The sequence below is a fragment of the Trichogramma pretiosum genome, unplaced genomic scaffold, assembly GCF_000599845.2.
Source record: "Trichogramma pretiosum strain Unisexual culture from Peru unplaced genomic scaffold, Tpre_2.0 scaffold58, whole genome shotgun sequence".
NCBI classification, from domain to species: Eukaryota; Metazoa; Arthropoda; class Insecta; order Hymenoptera; family Trichogrammatidae; genus Trichogramma; species Trichogramma pretiosum.
In genome coordinates this window covers 1,010,187-1,027,339 of record NW_019641630.1, presented here as the reverse complement: position 1 = coordinate 1,027,339, position 17,153 = coordinate 1,010,187, and the positions used below count along the sequence as shown (strand labels likewise).

At 34.2% G+C, this 17,153-nt stretch overlaps 1 protein-coding gene across 1 annotated transcript; it reads right to left on the bottom strand.

Moving 5' to 3' along the window:
- Window positions 1–837: 837 nt before the first annotated feature.
- LOC106658183 (mutS protein homolog 4-like) lies at window positions 838–10,917 on the bottom strand. The gene is made up of 9 exons (XM_023459216.1): window positions 10,771–10,917; window positions 7,807–8,050; window positions 7,163–7,382; window positions 6,872–6,973; window positions 6,667–6,771; window positions 4,712–4,920; window positions 1,391–1,571; window positions 922–1,150; window positions 838–851 (listed from the first exon to the last, which is right to left on the bottom strand). The coding sequence occupies exons 1-9, from the start codon at window positions 10,775–10,777 to the stop codon at window positions 838–840; spliced, it is 1,311 nt and encodes a 436-aa protein (XP_023314984.1). The 5' UTR covers window positions 10,778–10,917.
- Window positions 10,918–17,153: the final 6,236 nt, after the last annotated feature.

Sequence of the window (17,153 nt, the reverse complement as noted above, 5' to 3'; positions counted from 1 at the left end):
ATTAGTTTTGCGAAAAAATAGTTCTTTTTTTTTTAATTCATGACCAATGACTTCAATTCATAAATTGAAAAATTCAAATTAAATTCATTGTGCGTATTAACAAAATAAGCATTTCAATCGATATTTATGTGTGCCATTTTTGTTTTTGGGGTGAGAGATCACCGAATCAATGCAAAAAAAAAATGTTTCCGATTGTAGGTTCTAGGTGCCGGCCAGAAGAGGTTGAGATACAATCGTTTAATTTAGTTACAATCGCAAACAGCGAAAATAGGCTTGTACGACAAAAAGTGGACCTATACCTAAATTAACTATTTCGTACTTGCCCTATAACAAGTCATTTAATTTTCGTGATTTATAGCTCAAAAGATACATTAGATCAAATTAAAATGTAATTGTTGTAGATCTCTAGTTATACACATATAATTGTAAACGAGTTATTATCGCGAATCCAAAGAATGAAGACATATCATTTCGCCTTTCAACCACAGAACATGATAAAAAAATTATAAACAAAATAAAAAACTAAGCTATGAAATTTTATTTATTAAATTCAAGTGAAATTTATCAAAGTACAGTTCATCATATTAGCATAAAACTTATGTACATAAATATTCATCTGAAAATCTCGTAAATTCTTACTACTTGAAAAAGTGCTATTGGCAACATTCAAATACTCGAAAATATTTCGTTCGTGAGTGATTTTACTAGTTGAGTCATTCAATAAATTATCATACTTATTACTTTTGTCACATTCCAAACGCTTTCGTAAAATAGAACTTGATTTTTTTTTGATACCATCAGATTTTGTTACAAGCGAAAATTCATTAGAAGACGAGATCATGTTTTGAGAACTAATGTATTCGAGAAATTCAACTTGTTTTAATGATATAATCAAATTTATTATGACAGATATAAAATTACTATTATAATCCAGTTGCTCATATGTTTCGCTGTATTTGGAATTTATTGCTTTTTGCACATATTTTCTTTCATTACACAAAAAAATCTTGTAGATCAATTCTCGGGGTATCATTTGAATCTGATTTTCCGAATGAATTTTGATGGACAATTGATGGTACAATTTGGCCATCATACTGTAAATTTTATGCGAAACTGATTGGTAGTTTTTTGTTGATATAATAACCTCGTTCTGGAATAAAAAAAAACAATTTTTTAATTTCATTCCATACTGAAAATATTCTTGAAAATCTAACGTCTATATACCATCAAATGGATATAAAAATTCAAAACAAAAAATCAAACAAAAAGTCTTCAGCATGATTAAATTTTGAACATTTCAATTCATGTAAATTTTTGAATACTTGATTCATATTAAAATAATATATTTATAAAACTGCTATATTTTATCTACGACTGAAGTGTTACATACCTTACAAGTATTCCAAAAATCTTTTACTTTCTGTGAAGTTTCACGAGTAAATGATTTAGGTAAGTTAGTAAAATTTATTATGGACGCAGATCGAATTGGGCATTTTATCACACCTACTTTAATCTTCCGTGAATTTGAATATGCTTTACTTGCTTCTGGGTTATCCGAGTTGAAATACAAACTGTGAACAAAAAATTTATTCTGAATAAATAACCGATGTATCTGCTTTTTTGGTGACGCATTATTATAAGTACATTTCAAAAAGTGACCGGTAAACTGAACAAATATTTTGCATACGCGACAGTTTATTATGAGCTTATAATGAGCGCTCGATTGTAAGTTACAAAAATAGTCTTACTATTAATTTGAGAACTTTGTGCTTCTTGCACTGTTTCTGATGCGACAAATTTAAGAAAATTGTAATATACGTTTCTTACACTTTTTCTACAGTGTCAATTTTTCTGATGATTTGATCTGTTCTCGAAACTCTTTTTAAAAGTGTAAAATCCGGCTTGGGGGTTTCAGAGTAATTTGTCAATGAGTCACGATGCGCGCTTCGTTGCGAAGGCGTGAAAATCAGGTTTTTAACTGTTGAAAAAATATGAACTTATCCGATTAATCTAGAATTTTTAGTTTACGAAACAGTGCCGTAAGTAACACCTTGTGGCACGAGGTTTAGGATCTAGTGTAGAGAGGATCCTGATGGCCACCCACGTCCCAAAGTGTCCCCTATGGCACGGGTATCATATTCAATTTTACAGCAGTATGATAAGTTTACATTTATGCCCCCTTCTCCGATACATATGTTGTACCACGTCGTTCGCATCGCACTCCCTACTCTCGTGCACTAACCTCACTTTACGTTATGCAACAGAAAAGCATGCCATAGTTTTAAACTTATTCCACGCAAAGCTATAAAAGATCATTTTTTTATCTTGTAGATAAAACCCAATGCATTACTACATAGCCGTAATGTAAGGAGTTATTATTTAAGATATCTGTGATAAACCTTCTTAGTTTCAGCGCTGGTTAGTAAGCTCATTTTAAAAAATACGCTCGTGCACTAACCTCACTTTGCGCTACCAGAAAGTGCGACATGTGCATCGCAAAAGGGAGCCTAAATGTGAACTTAGCACAGTACTAAAAAATTGTGTTCGATATTCGTGCCATGGGGACACTTTCGGCCAGCTGTGAAGACCCTCGCTGCGCCTGGGCCCTAAACTACGCCGTGGCAAAATAGTACTTTAAGCAACGGGTACGGATATACTTTTTCAGCGAAACGAGGGGTTGCAGCACGAGCCGAAGGCGAGGGCTGTAACGAGTTTCGTTGGAAAAGCATATCCGTATCAGTTGCATACAATATTTTATGGTACAAAAGCCTAAAAGTAGCGGCGAAGTTGCGATTTTTAGGTTAGCGTGCCATAAAGGGTTATTTATGGTATTTGTATCGTAAAATACTAATTATTTAGTTAGCATGCGAGTATAGCGGACAGCATATTAGTCTTTTTGGTTGATCTACTGAGTGTCACAAAAGTATGAAAACCGGTAGAAATCTCGTACAATTCGCGTAAAAAAAAGCAAAAATCTCGTATCTGACGTAATTTTTGACGGGGAATCTGATGGTGACCTTTTACATAGCCTAATAGGTTACTGGACCTTGAACATAACCTTAAAGCTAGAGCGACATAAAAATAGCTTTTGCAAATAGAACTCTCAATTTTTTTCAGATTTTGAAAGAACGGAAAATTGTACGGTAAAATATGTATTTTGTTTTTTTTGGCAAAGTCATTTTTAGAATGCTACAAATTTGAATAAAACCCTGATTTAGCCTGAAATAATGATGCGGCCAGAAGGGCCATCAAGCTAACCGGAGCTTGGTAAGATAGGAAAAAGGACACTCACACACGAGGGGAATACCACGATGCCGCTGAACTCGCGATGAAATAACGCCGCCGAAATTTCCCGAACGCGAGATGAAAGGCGCCGTCACCAAATGCGTACCGAGATAGGCAATTTCCCTGAACTTGCGATGAAACGACGCTGCCACCAAAACTCTAACCATGCGACATTTCTCCGAAATCGGCTTAACTCCGCCTACCAAACAATCATGGGCGCTCCCTCCTTTGCCCTCCAGACACCAAAAACCGGCGGCTCCCCTCCTTTTTTCCTTCTCGCGCCGCCGATATCCCGACGAGTATATAAGGAGTGCAGCCCTTCGTTGCGTCGTCATTCATTCTTGAACAACCACCTGAGCATCCCCAAAGCTCTTGGCTGATCGACTTGCGATATAGTTACATAAACAACCTTTGCTGGAGTTGAGCTTTAATAGGAGAATATCCGTGAAGGACTCGACCGCGGAGCTGGTTTGTGGACTTGATCTCGAGAGCGATTAACGAACTCAGTCTCAGAACTAATTAACGAACATAGTCCATCGAACGAAAATATCTCGGTGCAATACTCTGACAACAAGCGCCGATATTCCCTCTTCCCCTTTTTGCGATCGACCCCGTGCTCGAGTGTCAACCCGGGCGAGCGTACCGCCGACCCGTAGTTCGGGCCAGATTGCCTAGAGGAAAGAGTCGCGCCACCTAAGTCTCACGACTCGCGGGTCATCGACCCTCCCCTGCAAGCTCATTGCCGTTTGAACGAGCGGAGCACATGCACAGCGAATACCAACGAGTCTGTTATATTCTATTGGCGTGACCTTCCCCGACGTAAGCCCTCCTCGCGAGAGTCGAGGCAACGTCGACCCACCCCTCTGAGGTCATTATTTTTCATCACCTCGTGCCATCAACACCAGAAGTACATCGACGACTTCTTCGCGTTTCAACGCGTTTATCGGGAATCGAACCCACACCAACAGCCAAGCAGAAACATCGCCTCCGTACCGACCTGCATCTCCATCGTCTACGCGCTTGCGCAGAGGCCCGTGCAAGGAAAAGCAAGTCCGGTGCATAACAGCAGGATTGTTTTGTTTTGCCTCCAGACAAATCAGCTGGTGATTTGTGACTGTCACTAACGACTGTGAAAACAGCCTATAATAAGTCTTGATACAATACACAATGAATTTTGAAAAGAATATATAATTTTATCTTGTCTGAAAATTGTGAAACTGTTTTGAGCTTAACAACCTATACCCAGAATATCAATGTAAATGTACATTTACGTAGAACAAATAGTTTTAAACGATAAGATAGTTTTTTTACTTTGAAAGATAAATGTAATAGTTATCAAAAATGAGAAAAAAAAATTATATGAAAAAAAGACGTTACTCATCAAAATTGTATATTTATATTTTTCATTCATTAATATGTTACTTACCTTGTTATATTTAAAATATCTTTTGAAAGATCTAGTAAACATGAATGAAGAGTAGTACAAAAAGTGAAAGCTGTTGATGATGATAATCTCAAACATAATGCCATTAAAGTACTTTCTCCCTCGATATTGAATATATTAGGTAACGGTTCATCAATAATGACTATAGATCTTGGAGTCAATGAATCACAGATATGATTTAATTCATATATCTAAAATAAGTCACAAAAATCCATTACAGTATGAAGAAAACTTATTCTTTAAAATGGCGATTATAAAACGAAAAATTATAAGAAAATTTCTGGAATTTTCCACTTGAAAACGAAGCACTCAATATACTGTAGACCCAGTCATGTCACAGCGCCGGAAAGCGAGAACCACATGGTCAGGTGGACCTATCCCACGATATGGAGACAGAAGCGAGAATTACACTCGCAAGAAGGCGATAGGCGGCGAGTATCACACTCATAAGATTAAGTCAGAAAGCGAGAATCGGCCGCTAGCTTGATGTCAACACGAGGAGAGCCAGCTTACTAAACTCCCAGGATAAAGCCGGAAGCGAGAACCTCAGTCACAAGATGGCACCGAAAGCAAAAATTGGATGGTTTGTAAGTATGCCACAGAAGCGATAAATACACTCACTAGATGGTACTAGAAAGCGATTTATTAGTTTTTTACTCAAAAGAAGACGTCAGAAAACAAGAACCACATTCACAAGCTCCTGTAGTGAAAGCCGCACTCGCTGGTTTGTGATCCGCAGTGGGCGGGGACACACCAGGAAGAGCTCTTTCAGCGTTGTTCTGACCACAATTATACGGTCAGACTTTGTGGTCGAAAATATCGGTGGCGCCGTGGCGGCTCAGTCTCACAATTTCAAGTCGAGCAGGCCGATCTTGGGGCATGAACAGAATTTCAAATTTTTCTCATGTTATCTACGTAAAAAGACATCGGAAAATAATAACGTATGTTAAAAGTGTTTAATTCAGTTAGTTTCATAATAAAAATTAATATTTAACGAGGAAAAATTATTTATAAAAATGTTTCACATCAAAAATCACTCATTCCTCGACTGGAGGTTTTGTGACTAAGCCGTCGCGGCGCCCGCGATACTTTTGGCCATAAAGTCTAAACTTAGAATCGTGGACAGAACGTGGAGTTCGTAAAGAGCGTTGGCCTCTCCCCGCGAAATATGCCTAACGGTAGTTCTACAGGGAAAGAATAGGAGCAGAAAAAAGAGGAAGGTTTTAGTGAATATTCGTAGTGTAAATTCAGTGTACTACTCGAGCTCGATAAATCCATGTGACGCCTGAATGTTGCATATTGAATCCGTATATGAATTTCCTTTTTCATTAGTAAAAAACTAAAAACTTTTCCTCACATGCTCTATCACATTTCAAATATTCTAATTTCAAAAATGAATACATTCGTAACTACTACCTATGTTAGAGAAGTAATTTAAAATGGATGCAAAAAAGAGCTTATAATAAACTGATAGTATTTTTTTCACGTAATCGTAAATTTGATATCTACTCCGAAAAAAATCATTAAGTTCTCTTTTCGGTAGCTATCTATTTTTGTGTTTACTTAAAAGGAAACCTTCCTGCCCCCAGATCACAGGTCTCTTCCAAAAAAATTTTTGGATCTCCTAATACATAATGTAATAATGAATCATTTTATACTTGTAAAGTTTACTAAAGCTTTGGGGTCCATTTTTAAAATCATGTTTTATCTTATACAAAAATCCTTACTACTTTTTTATCTCGAAAAGTTGTAAAATTTGACAAGGAATATGCTTCAGTTTTTCCAGAATTTTCAAAACCATCTATCACCTTTTTTTAGAAGTCTAAAAAATCCCATAGGAAAAAATTAAATGAGGGCTTGTGGAATGAAGTGTTCAATCACCCCAAACATAGCAAGCTTTATTATTATATAAAGTACTGCAATTTACAAATGTTTACCTCGCTTTCAAATTTTTTTAGCTGATGCATATTACTTGAATTATGACAAAAAATTCTATCACTCAAGCGAAACATAGCCATTTTAGCTGGTACGTAGCATCCAATCTGAAAATTTTAAAAGTTAGCCGGAAAACTTATACTTGAAGATTGTTGTTACATGACAACGTTTTATTATTAAAATCAAAATGTTTTAATTATAACTTACTTGAGCTAAAATTTGCAAAGTTATAACTTGTTCTAGATAAGTTGTTTTACCACACAAAATTGGTCCAGTAATCATTTGAAAATTATGTGAAACAGAAGAAACCTGTAATAAAACATTATTCATATATTAAATAAAAGTATATATACAATAAAATTATTTTTTTTTTTAGTCATCGATTTTCCAGATTTGTTGGGGAGGCCAGAATTTTAGCGCGAGATTCATTCAACGCGTAATATATAGATGTAATTAAAGATTTTTCTTAAATTTAAAAAATTTATCATATTAACTTACGATGTCATTACATTCACACATTTCACTTCCTGACAATATTGACAGAGGATGATATGAGTCAATCAAATATAGTTGCGATCCAAAAATAGGCCTCACAAAACCATTTTGACTACTTATTTCACTAATACAACTAATAAAATCTAATTCGGCAATATAACTACAAAGCTTCATGAGTGGTTTTTTATGGTTCTGTAATTTTTCGATCAGGCCTTCCAGTAATCTATAGCAATAAAACAAAGACATTATTATGAATTATATAAATTATGAGATTAGAAAGGAGAAATTCACATATTACAAAAAATGAGTAAATAATGATGATAAATTAGTTCTTAATGCAAGGGATTTGGAAAACGAGGGGTTTCAGCATGAGCCAAAGAGGAGTAATTTTTCCGTTAAATAAAATAAAAAATTTCTGAAAGGTTATTCTTGATAAAAAGTTATATCACACTTTCAAAATTGATTGATTCATAAACAAAAGAATTTCAAAGAAAAAGTTTTATTATTGAACGTAAAGCAACTTAGCGAAAATTCAACGATGAAAATTCAAAAGGTTGAAAATTATTCATGGACGTTATTTGTCGTCAATATCGATCAAATAAATATTTTACTTATCAAATGTTTGTTTCAGTGTTTCCTCAACTTACACATTGCTTATTATACAAATTTCTTCACAAATTTCTTTGCATGTTTGATTGTCAACCATCAGTTTTTTAGTTGTCATTATTACTGAAGCATCATTTTCTTTTAGAATTGTAAATATTTTTGAGATTTTTGAGAAGTCTAATTTCTTCTGGACATTTGATTTCATTTGTATATGATATCCATATTTTTTATTGCACCCTAGAGCGAGAGGAAGGGAGTATTCACAGCTCAAATGATTCACATAATCTGAAAACAAAATATTATTGAATATTAATGAATCTAAATGAAATCATTTGTATGATTAAGTATTTTTTCTCAATTTTGCAATGAAATCGAATTGTCAAATAAAAGAATATGAATGTACTGGCATTTGCACGAAAATTGAGTAGCACTGCAACATCACAAATTATCCTCTATCTACTCTGATGCTGACGAAGAGACCACATGAGATGCGGGTCACCAAATGTCGTGAAAGTTTTTTTCTGGTCTCCTGATACCAAATAATGAAGCCCCCTATGTTTAGTTTGATCCAATGTGCCTTAGAGTCTATTTTAAAAATCATTTTCTAATTTATTAAAAAATTTTTGTGATTTTCTAACTCATAACCGGACGTCTTGAACGAAAAATTGCAAAATGCTCAAGTATAAGAATTCGTCGAAAAATTCCTCTGAATTTCGTCAGAATTTTTGAAACCTGCTATCACTAATTTTCAAGGGCCTAAATTTGCCGCTTTTTTACGTTATTCTTAAGAATTTCAGTGACCTATAAAAATAGGTGATAGCAGGTCTCAAAAATTCTAAAAAAATTCGGACGTATTCTTTGACTTATTCTAAGACATGTACATTTTGCAATTTTTCGTTTAACACGTCCTATCACGAAAATTACAAATATTTATTAATGGGCCCTAAAGCTCATTGGATTAAACTAAGCATAGAGGGCTTCATTAGTAGGTACCAGGAGACCAGAAAAAATTTTCAGGACATTTGGTGACCCGCATCTCATGTGGTCTCCTTGTGAGTAAAATATGAGTTACTTTTTATATCACCTTCTATCACGAGTACAGTTTTGCACATTGCATTGCATACAGCCAATGCAATTTAGTCAATAAGCAGTCAGTTGAGCCCCCAAAGCCAGGGGTATTTAACGAATCTGCAAAAAGTTTGCTAGATCGAAAAATATACAACTTGAAAGTTTGTTGAAATAATTATAGGTACGTATTTCGGAAAGACAATATGCACATTTGGTTGCACGCTGGCATAATTGGATAAAGGCTAGATCACGCTGATGCGATATATGAAGTTATAAGTAATTATTCGCACATCACGCCCAAAAAATAAAACAATATTTTAAATCTCATTTCTGCCTATCTGCAAATATTTAATTACATTTTAGGAAGAGTCAAAATCGAAGATTATACAAAGCTTTTATAGTGTACTGAGTCCGTCTGATCGTCAGATTTGATCGAATGTACTTTTGCTCCTCTTTTTCAAGAGATATTATACTTCCTCCCAGTTGAAAAAAATTGCGTGGATATCCACGTGGAATATCCACGCTGATTCCACGTGGATCATACAGGGATTCCTTGAGGATGGGACATTGATTCCACGTGGATCGAATATGGATCATATAAAGAGTCCACGTACGTAAACCACGGGGATTTGCACGGAAATCCTCGTTGATTTTCGATCGATCCACGGGGATTTTCGCGCAAATCCTCGTTGATTTTCGATCGATCCACGGGGGTTTTCGCGCAAATCCTCGTTGATTTTCGATCGATCCACGAGGATTGAAAAAAAATCAGCGTGGATCAGTCGAAAATCCGTGGTGATTCGCCGCAAATCCTCGCGGATGTTTCGAGCGCGTGCTCGCGAACAAGTTCCACATCCACGAGGATTGAAAAAAAATCAGCGTGGATCAGTCGAATATCCGTGGTGATTGCATTTTTTCAGCCCATGATCGATCCACGAGGAATCCCTGTATGATCCACGTGGAATCCCTGTACGATCCACGTGGAATCCCTGTATGGTCCACGAGGATTACTAATCCTCGTGGATTTCCACGTGGATATTCATGCAATTTTTTTCAACTGGGCTCCCTTTTGCTTCCCATGTAAGCAGTATCCCCATAGTACTTCCCATGGGCAAAGTTGCCGAAATCGAGAGTCCTGCAGGCGTCCATGATTGGCACATGTTACGCACGTGTGTAACACAATTTTTATGATTTTTATTTGGAATCTCTCGATATTTTCACAAAAATTTAATCAACGTTAGCGTTTTGGATTATAAGTGGCATAGGCCAAACTTCTATGCATTGTTTAAACCAGACATACGTGTCGAAGGACATGCCGATGTATTATATTTAGTGTAATTCCAGGTTGCTTAATACCGATGTAACACATCTATTAGAACCTTTGCCACGCTTGGACTGTAACGTAGTTGAAAAAAATTGCGTGCATTTCTACGAGGATTATCCACGCAGATTCCATGTGGATTAGAAACCAAATTTCACGTTCATATCCGTTTTCACGGAATAATCAAAAAATGTTTTTTACAAAAATGATCCACACTGATTCTACGTGGAATTTATGCACTTTCCACGTATAATTTATGCCCTTTCCACGCATAATCCACATGGAATCTGCGTAAACAATCCACGTAGAAATCCAAGCAATTTTTTTCAACTGGGAAGTCAAGCTGAATGCCATAAAGTGTTACTATGACACATGCATCGTCAACTGCTATAAGATCGCGCGAAGGCTGAAGAGTTAAAAAATATCGTTTGCAACTAGTCCGCGAGGAAGTTGACTCATCCAGGAGTCTTTGCACCCTCGCTACGCTCGGGTGAAAACAACTCCTGGATGAGTCAACTGCTTCGCGCACTTGTTACAAAATATACTATTCTTATCTGCCGAAGACCAAAATTTACCTGTATAGTGATTGAAAGGAAATAATAAAAAATGGACGTACCAATCATTTTATCGGTGATTTCACAGTATGCGATGCGTAATATATCTAACAACTCGCTTATTTGCGTTTTAATTGCAAAACAACGTTGAATCAATGAAGAAATGTAGTTTTGTGACAAAAATGTATCTTTTCGCAAAATTGACGAAATTAAACTTTTGATGGATTCATAACATTCGTCACTAAATACCTGAAATAAAAGGAAATTTCAAATTATCAAATAGCATGGATATACAAGAAAGTATAAAATTCTTGACAAAAAGTACAAATGTAATATTTCTAACAGGTTTTCACGAAAGAGGTGATGCACGATAGGGATTCTTCATTATTTTAAATTTTAAATATCAATAAATATATCATAGTACAAAGCTTCAAGAGAACTTTCAAGTGTCCATTAACCGAAAAATGTACACATCTAATGATTAGAACAATTAAGGAACGCCTTCGAATGTTTGTTTTAAACAACGCTAGAATAAAGAAAAACCTATGCGTTTGATAAAAAAGTTGTCATGATAGTTACCTTATATGTATTAACAAAAATTTCTGATGATAATCCTTCCGCAAACTTCAAAATTTCTGGAAATGTTTTAAGAAAGTAGTCAAAATTTAAAATTAAATCTAAATTATTGTCTGCTTTAACATTTTTTCCAAAATATTTGAATTTAGACTCAATTGTAAGTAATTTATGTACATTGTTAAGTCGTCTCATAACTTCCTGTAAATTCAAATGAAAATTAAAGATTTATAATTCAATGAAAATAATGATTTTTTTTATATTGAAAGCTTCAAATTTGTATATAATATGAGTTCAATCAAATGAGTGTGATGCCGTATAAGTTTCTCTGTTAAACGAAGTTTATTTATTATAACAACTAAAATCACTAAATAATTATACAATATTTACAAAATTACCTGTTAAACAAAGAAACGACAATTAAGTTCAAATGCCTCACACTTCTATTTACTCTCAATACAAATATTCAACTGATCGCTTCTAAGTTTAACGGTAAATACCAACATCCCTCTTCTCCTTGCATACACAATACATCTCAAGCGCGCACACTCACACACGAAAGAAATATCAATTTCTTTACATGTATATTCTTGTATAATCTTAATCTAACTAAAGTCCCAATCAATTTTCGATTGAAGATAGACTTTTGGAAAAAAACTGATGTACTTTTAATTTTTATGAATTCCGAAAATTTACTTTTGGAGTGGTCAACATCATTGCTGGAATGTCAATAGATGATAAGTTGTGTTATTTAATTTCAAGATTGAGTAAGTCTGGGTCTTCGGAGTTTGGCGTGAAGGTATTTAAGGTGAAGTGATCATCGAACTTTCGGATTATCGACGAAAAATTGCCATTTGGAATAGAAAGGCTTGTGAAAGGCGAGGTGCAGTCAGCATTGTGATTATTGTGAAAATCTAAATTACATATGGCTGCCACGGCTTCGTGCGTGGATCGTTTTGCGTTATCGACGCGCACGCAGCGGCTAACCGAAGCAAAAGGGGTCATGAATATAACGATGCTGTTAAGGAAAACTAGCACGTTTACATTTAAAAATGTATGGAAACGTGCTACTCTTCCTTAACAGCGTTGATAATTATGAATAATGATAAATCGAAAGAAAATATAATTATTCTAAATATAAAATGTTCAGGGCACCGGATGAGCATTTCACTACTCGAACAATTCTACACGAATTATTGACCGACGATCTGGTCATGAAGTTTAGTTTCAAGGGGAAAAAGGGCAAAAACGTACAGAAAACGTCAATCAAAAAAACGCACCTCTACAAAAAACTTGTGGTAACAGATAATAATTTTGCAATTTTATTGAAATTAATAGAAAATCATCGTTTTTTTTCAATTGCAGTTGTCCTTGTAAAAAAATCAGATTTTACTAAAGACTTAATCAAATCTACGACCGCATCGTGGCTGAAGGAAGCCGAACAAAGAGTACAGCGATCAGTTGCCAGTCAAGTTCTTCAAGACAATAATGAGCCATAAGAATCTCTTAGCGTTTATTAATAAACGGATAACATTTAATCATTCTAATTTTGTATATGTATAAAAACATCCATGACTTTTTCAAGTAATAATCTATTAATTTGAATTTTCGCACCAATTAATTATTCTCTGTATCACTAAATCAGTCGATTTCAAAAAATTGCACAATTGAAACAAAAACTACATAATCTTGATCATTTGTTGATTATTGTACTACTCTTGTAAACTTTTTGGGGGGACTTCGAAAGTAAAGTTGCGGCAACGTTTGTGAAACCATGCCCGCACGAAACCATCTTTTTCAATTAATTTTGAAAGTAAAGTTGCGGCAACGTTGCAGACTCCGTCTTACATCGATTCTTTAACGATCTAATAACGTTTTTGAAACGTTTCCGCATCGTTAGAATTATACTAGTCGGGACATTTTCTCTGTTCCGAAAACGTTGCGGAAACCATACTGCGGAACGTTGCTTAGTTCCGCGATCGTGGTTGCCGCAAAGTTGCGGCAACCTTTCGTGTTATCTGGGGTTTTCTAGTATTGTATTTTGCGATTTGCACCTACAATGAGAAGGCAGACACCCTGGTCCAAACTTGACCCGACTACGAGATCACGAGACTCTTCGAGCTCTTTTTTAGGTTAATAGCCAGTCAAGTTGGCGATCGGTAGTAAGCAGGAGCTAGCCAAAAACGCTATAATAAGTGAAAAAATCAGCTAGACATGATTTTTGAGGTATTTTATGGGCACGAGAAGTTTATCGACACAATATTAAAATTATAAAGTACTTTTGATTTCGTATCAAAATTTCAAATTTGTAAAGAAAGGATTGAAGTTATAATTAATGTTAGTACTTACTTACCTGTAAAAAATAACGTTTTTCTGAATTTGAGATTAATTCAAGTACAGCATTTTGTCGAAGTTCAATAGAATTTTGATTGAAAAAAGGCTGAACGAGTGATTCATATAAAAATTTTTTACCGAAAAATGTTGTACACTTATTAATAGTCTTGTAGAAATTGTTACTTGTACGGGATCCATGTTTGAAAGATGAAAGTCCTAGAACACGGAGTGTTTGATGATCTGTAATAAATAAAATTCAAAATATTACATCTGATCTAACAATTTTTTTGAATGAATAGTAAGCGAAAGAAGCGTTGAAAAAACTTATGCGAAAACCCTCTTTTATGTACTGATACGAAAAAAACTTTTTAACATAAAATTCATAAATTGTAAAATTATTTATTAAATAATCAAAATTTTGTGAAAAAACCATTTTAGTAAAATTTGAAAGTAAATGAAACATTAAGAAGAACTTGTGAGAAAACATATTCGACGGAAACTTTAATGAACTTTTCGAATCCGGTGTCACATTTTCGATATGATAATTAACGAGTTAAAAGTTATGGACGGTTTTATCCAAAAAAAACGTGGTTTAGAAAAAAAAAATTTTTTTCTTTTCGAATTTTCACATGAAAATCTTTCAAATCCTGATGTCTTCGGTACAAAGAAAGCGTCCATGAGTCTTTATCTTAAAGTTATGATGGTTCCGATTAGTGAAATATGATTTTAGGTACAAAAAATGGCGACTGGAAAACAAAAAAATACAAGGAAATTTTTGGAAATTTTTGGAAATTTTTACTCAAAAACGATGGATTTGAGGAAAAAATTTTACTAAAAAATGAGTTCCTTGATAAATTCTAAGAATCCATCGTTTTTGAGTGAAAAGTTTCGAAAATTTCTTTATATATTTTCGTTTTCCAGTCGCCATTTTTTGTACTTAAAATCATGTTTTACTCATCGGAACCATCATAACCCATGGACGCTTTATTTGTTCCGAAGACGCCAGGATTTAAACGATTTTCATGTGAAAATTCGAAAAGAAGAAAACATTTTTTTTTCGAAATCACATTTTTTTGGATAAAACCATTCATAACTTTTGACCTATTTGTTATATCGTAAATCTGACACCAGATTCGGAAAGTTCTGCGTCGCATATGTTTACTCACAAGTTCTCTAGGCCCCATTTTCAGCAAAAGTGCTACTGTTAAAAAAAGTACCAAAAATGTGTCCATCCTGGACTGGAATGGGTTAAGTATGTCCAATTTTTTTAAGTACGTATGTTATTAACTTGCTTAGTTGCGCTCGATATCTGTCAGTTAGAATAAATTCACTCCAGCTTATAAATCAGAAAAACTATTGAAAGGTATTCTACGTGGGAAAATATACTCACCAAGTTGAACATAATCTGCTTCATTTCGAAATTCAATGCTTATCGATTTTGGGTTGTAAATCAATTCTTTCACATGAAAAATGTAATAAAATATAGCTGACACAGTAGCAAGACACCATATTCTGAAAAATACATTTTGGATTGATAACTTCTTTTATTTTTGATTTTAATGTTAATTTCGGCAAAAACAACAATAAATTGAAATGTTGGGCCTACGTCTAAAAGCGTCCGCTCTAGTATGCCAGAGATAAACGGAAAGCGCCGAAAGAGGGAGATTACGCGCGGCTCACCTCTCTGTAACGCTCGGCAGTCAGTAGCTTAGAAATAAAGCAAACATACGCACATCACCTACAGCCTTCTCATTATTACCTATCCATACAAATACAACAGAAATGAAAATATGTGCAATCATATTTTCATAAAGTTTCCTTTTAAAAATGGGGTTATTTCTACTTTTGTATATAATTCCAATGAAATAAGCTTATTTTCAAATCAAAAATACAAATTCTAGTACAAAAATATTTGCCAACCTTTTCCGAGATTTCGATCTCAAATAGTGAAAAAGTTTCGTGAACTCCATGTCCAATAGTAAAACACTGATGCTTTGCCAATGATTCGTTAACTTACTAATGCCGATAATAAAAATTCGCAAAACAGCCCAAGGCTCCTGCTGAGGGTAATTGTAAAATAGTTCGTTAACTCAAGACGACCAAAAAAATCGTAATAGTAAATGTGTGAAAAAGAAATCAATATGACACTAATTAATGGTAAAGAAATAGTATTTTACTATAAGACACAATCCTTCTTCTTTGGCTTAGAAGACGTCTAGACCGCCTGCCTGCTAAGTCAACGATGTTACTGAAGACGTGGGTTCGATATCCACTAGGAAAAATATCATTAGTGATTTATCGCTTGCTGAGATCGAATTCGGGCCTGGGAAGAGCAACTATAAACACGGAGGTTCCTGCATATAACCGTTCGTGGAGGGGAGATGTAGGGAAAAGACCAAAAACGTAGCAGAAATGCTCAGCTCCGAGTCCTGCACCGAAGCAATGTCACATGATGGTCTCGATGGGGACCCAATAAATTGGAGTAAGGGAATGAAAAAAAAAGAAATTATCTGATACTAGAAAGTAATTTTTCCTTACAGGCTCCTTTCGAGTGAAAAAATAATTTAAAAAATGCATTAGAAAGAAAAAAATGTCATAGTGATGAAAGACTGACGGTATCAAACTGAACTAGGCAGCTTCAATTTTTGTACCAGAATTCATTCGCAAATAATTTTTTTTATTATAAGAATTACGAACTAATAATTTGCCGTATGAAATGTTAATTATTTAGTATTATAAAAAGACGAAATACCATTGTTCGTTTGAAAACAGCAGAAGTCAAAAATAGGTATCTACTATTTTTAAACTTATTAAGGTTAAGCTTTATGCTATTTTTAAAATTAAAGTTCGGTAAATATTATAAGATTTTTTATGAACTCGTTGGAGAATGTAACCTAGTATTTAGAGTAACAGGATACATCAGTCCAGAAAATGTTTCAATCAATATCCTCAGGAAAACTTTTATAAAAATGTAAAAACGTACAGTATCAATTATCATACACAAGAACTTATCAACAATATTCATCGGGGTATTAACGATAATGATAGCAATATGAATAATTATAATTATACAATAATTTACCTGCGCTCTGATTTTTTCGTTAAGTCATCAATTTCTTCAATGCCATAAATTTTCAAGATTTTATAACCATAAATCGCACAAAAATATATGCTCGGTACATTTATTATTTGTATTTTTTGAAATTGATGTGTAATCGTTTTTTTCAAATGCATCAATTCATTTGAATATGTATTTGAATTATCTGGCAAAAGAATGATTTCAGGACTATGAAACAGTATTTTATTAATAGTACGTTCGAAATTTTTATTGTCTAATATTTGCCATAGAAATATTTGAGGATAATGAAAATTCAAAAAAGCGCCAGCGAGTTCATAAGAATTTGAATGATACTGTAAGTTCAGAGCTGAAATATGAAAAAAACCAATATGCTTATAATTAATAATAATTATTTATTTGTGCCTGAACTTTGAAAAATGTAAAGGCAAAAAGATTTAAAAATGGTTTTCTGTTCCTTTA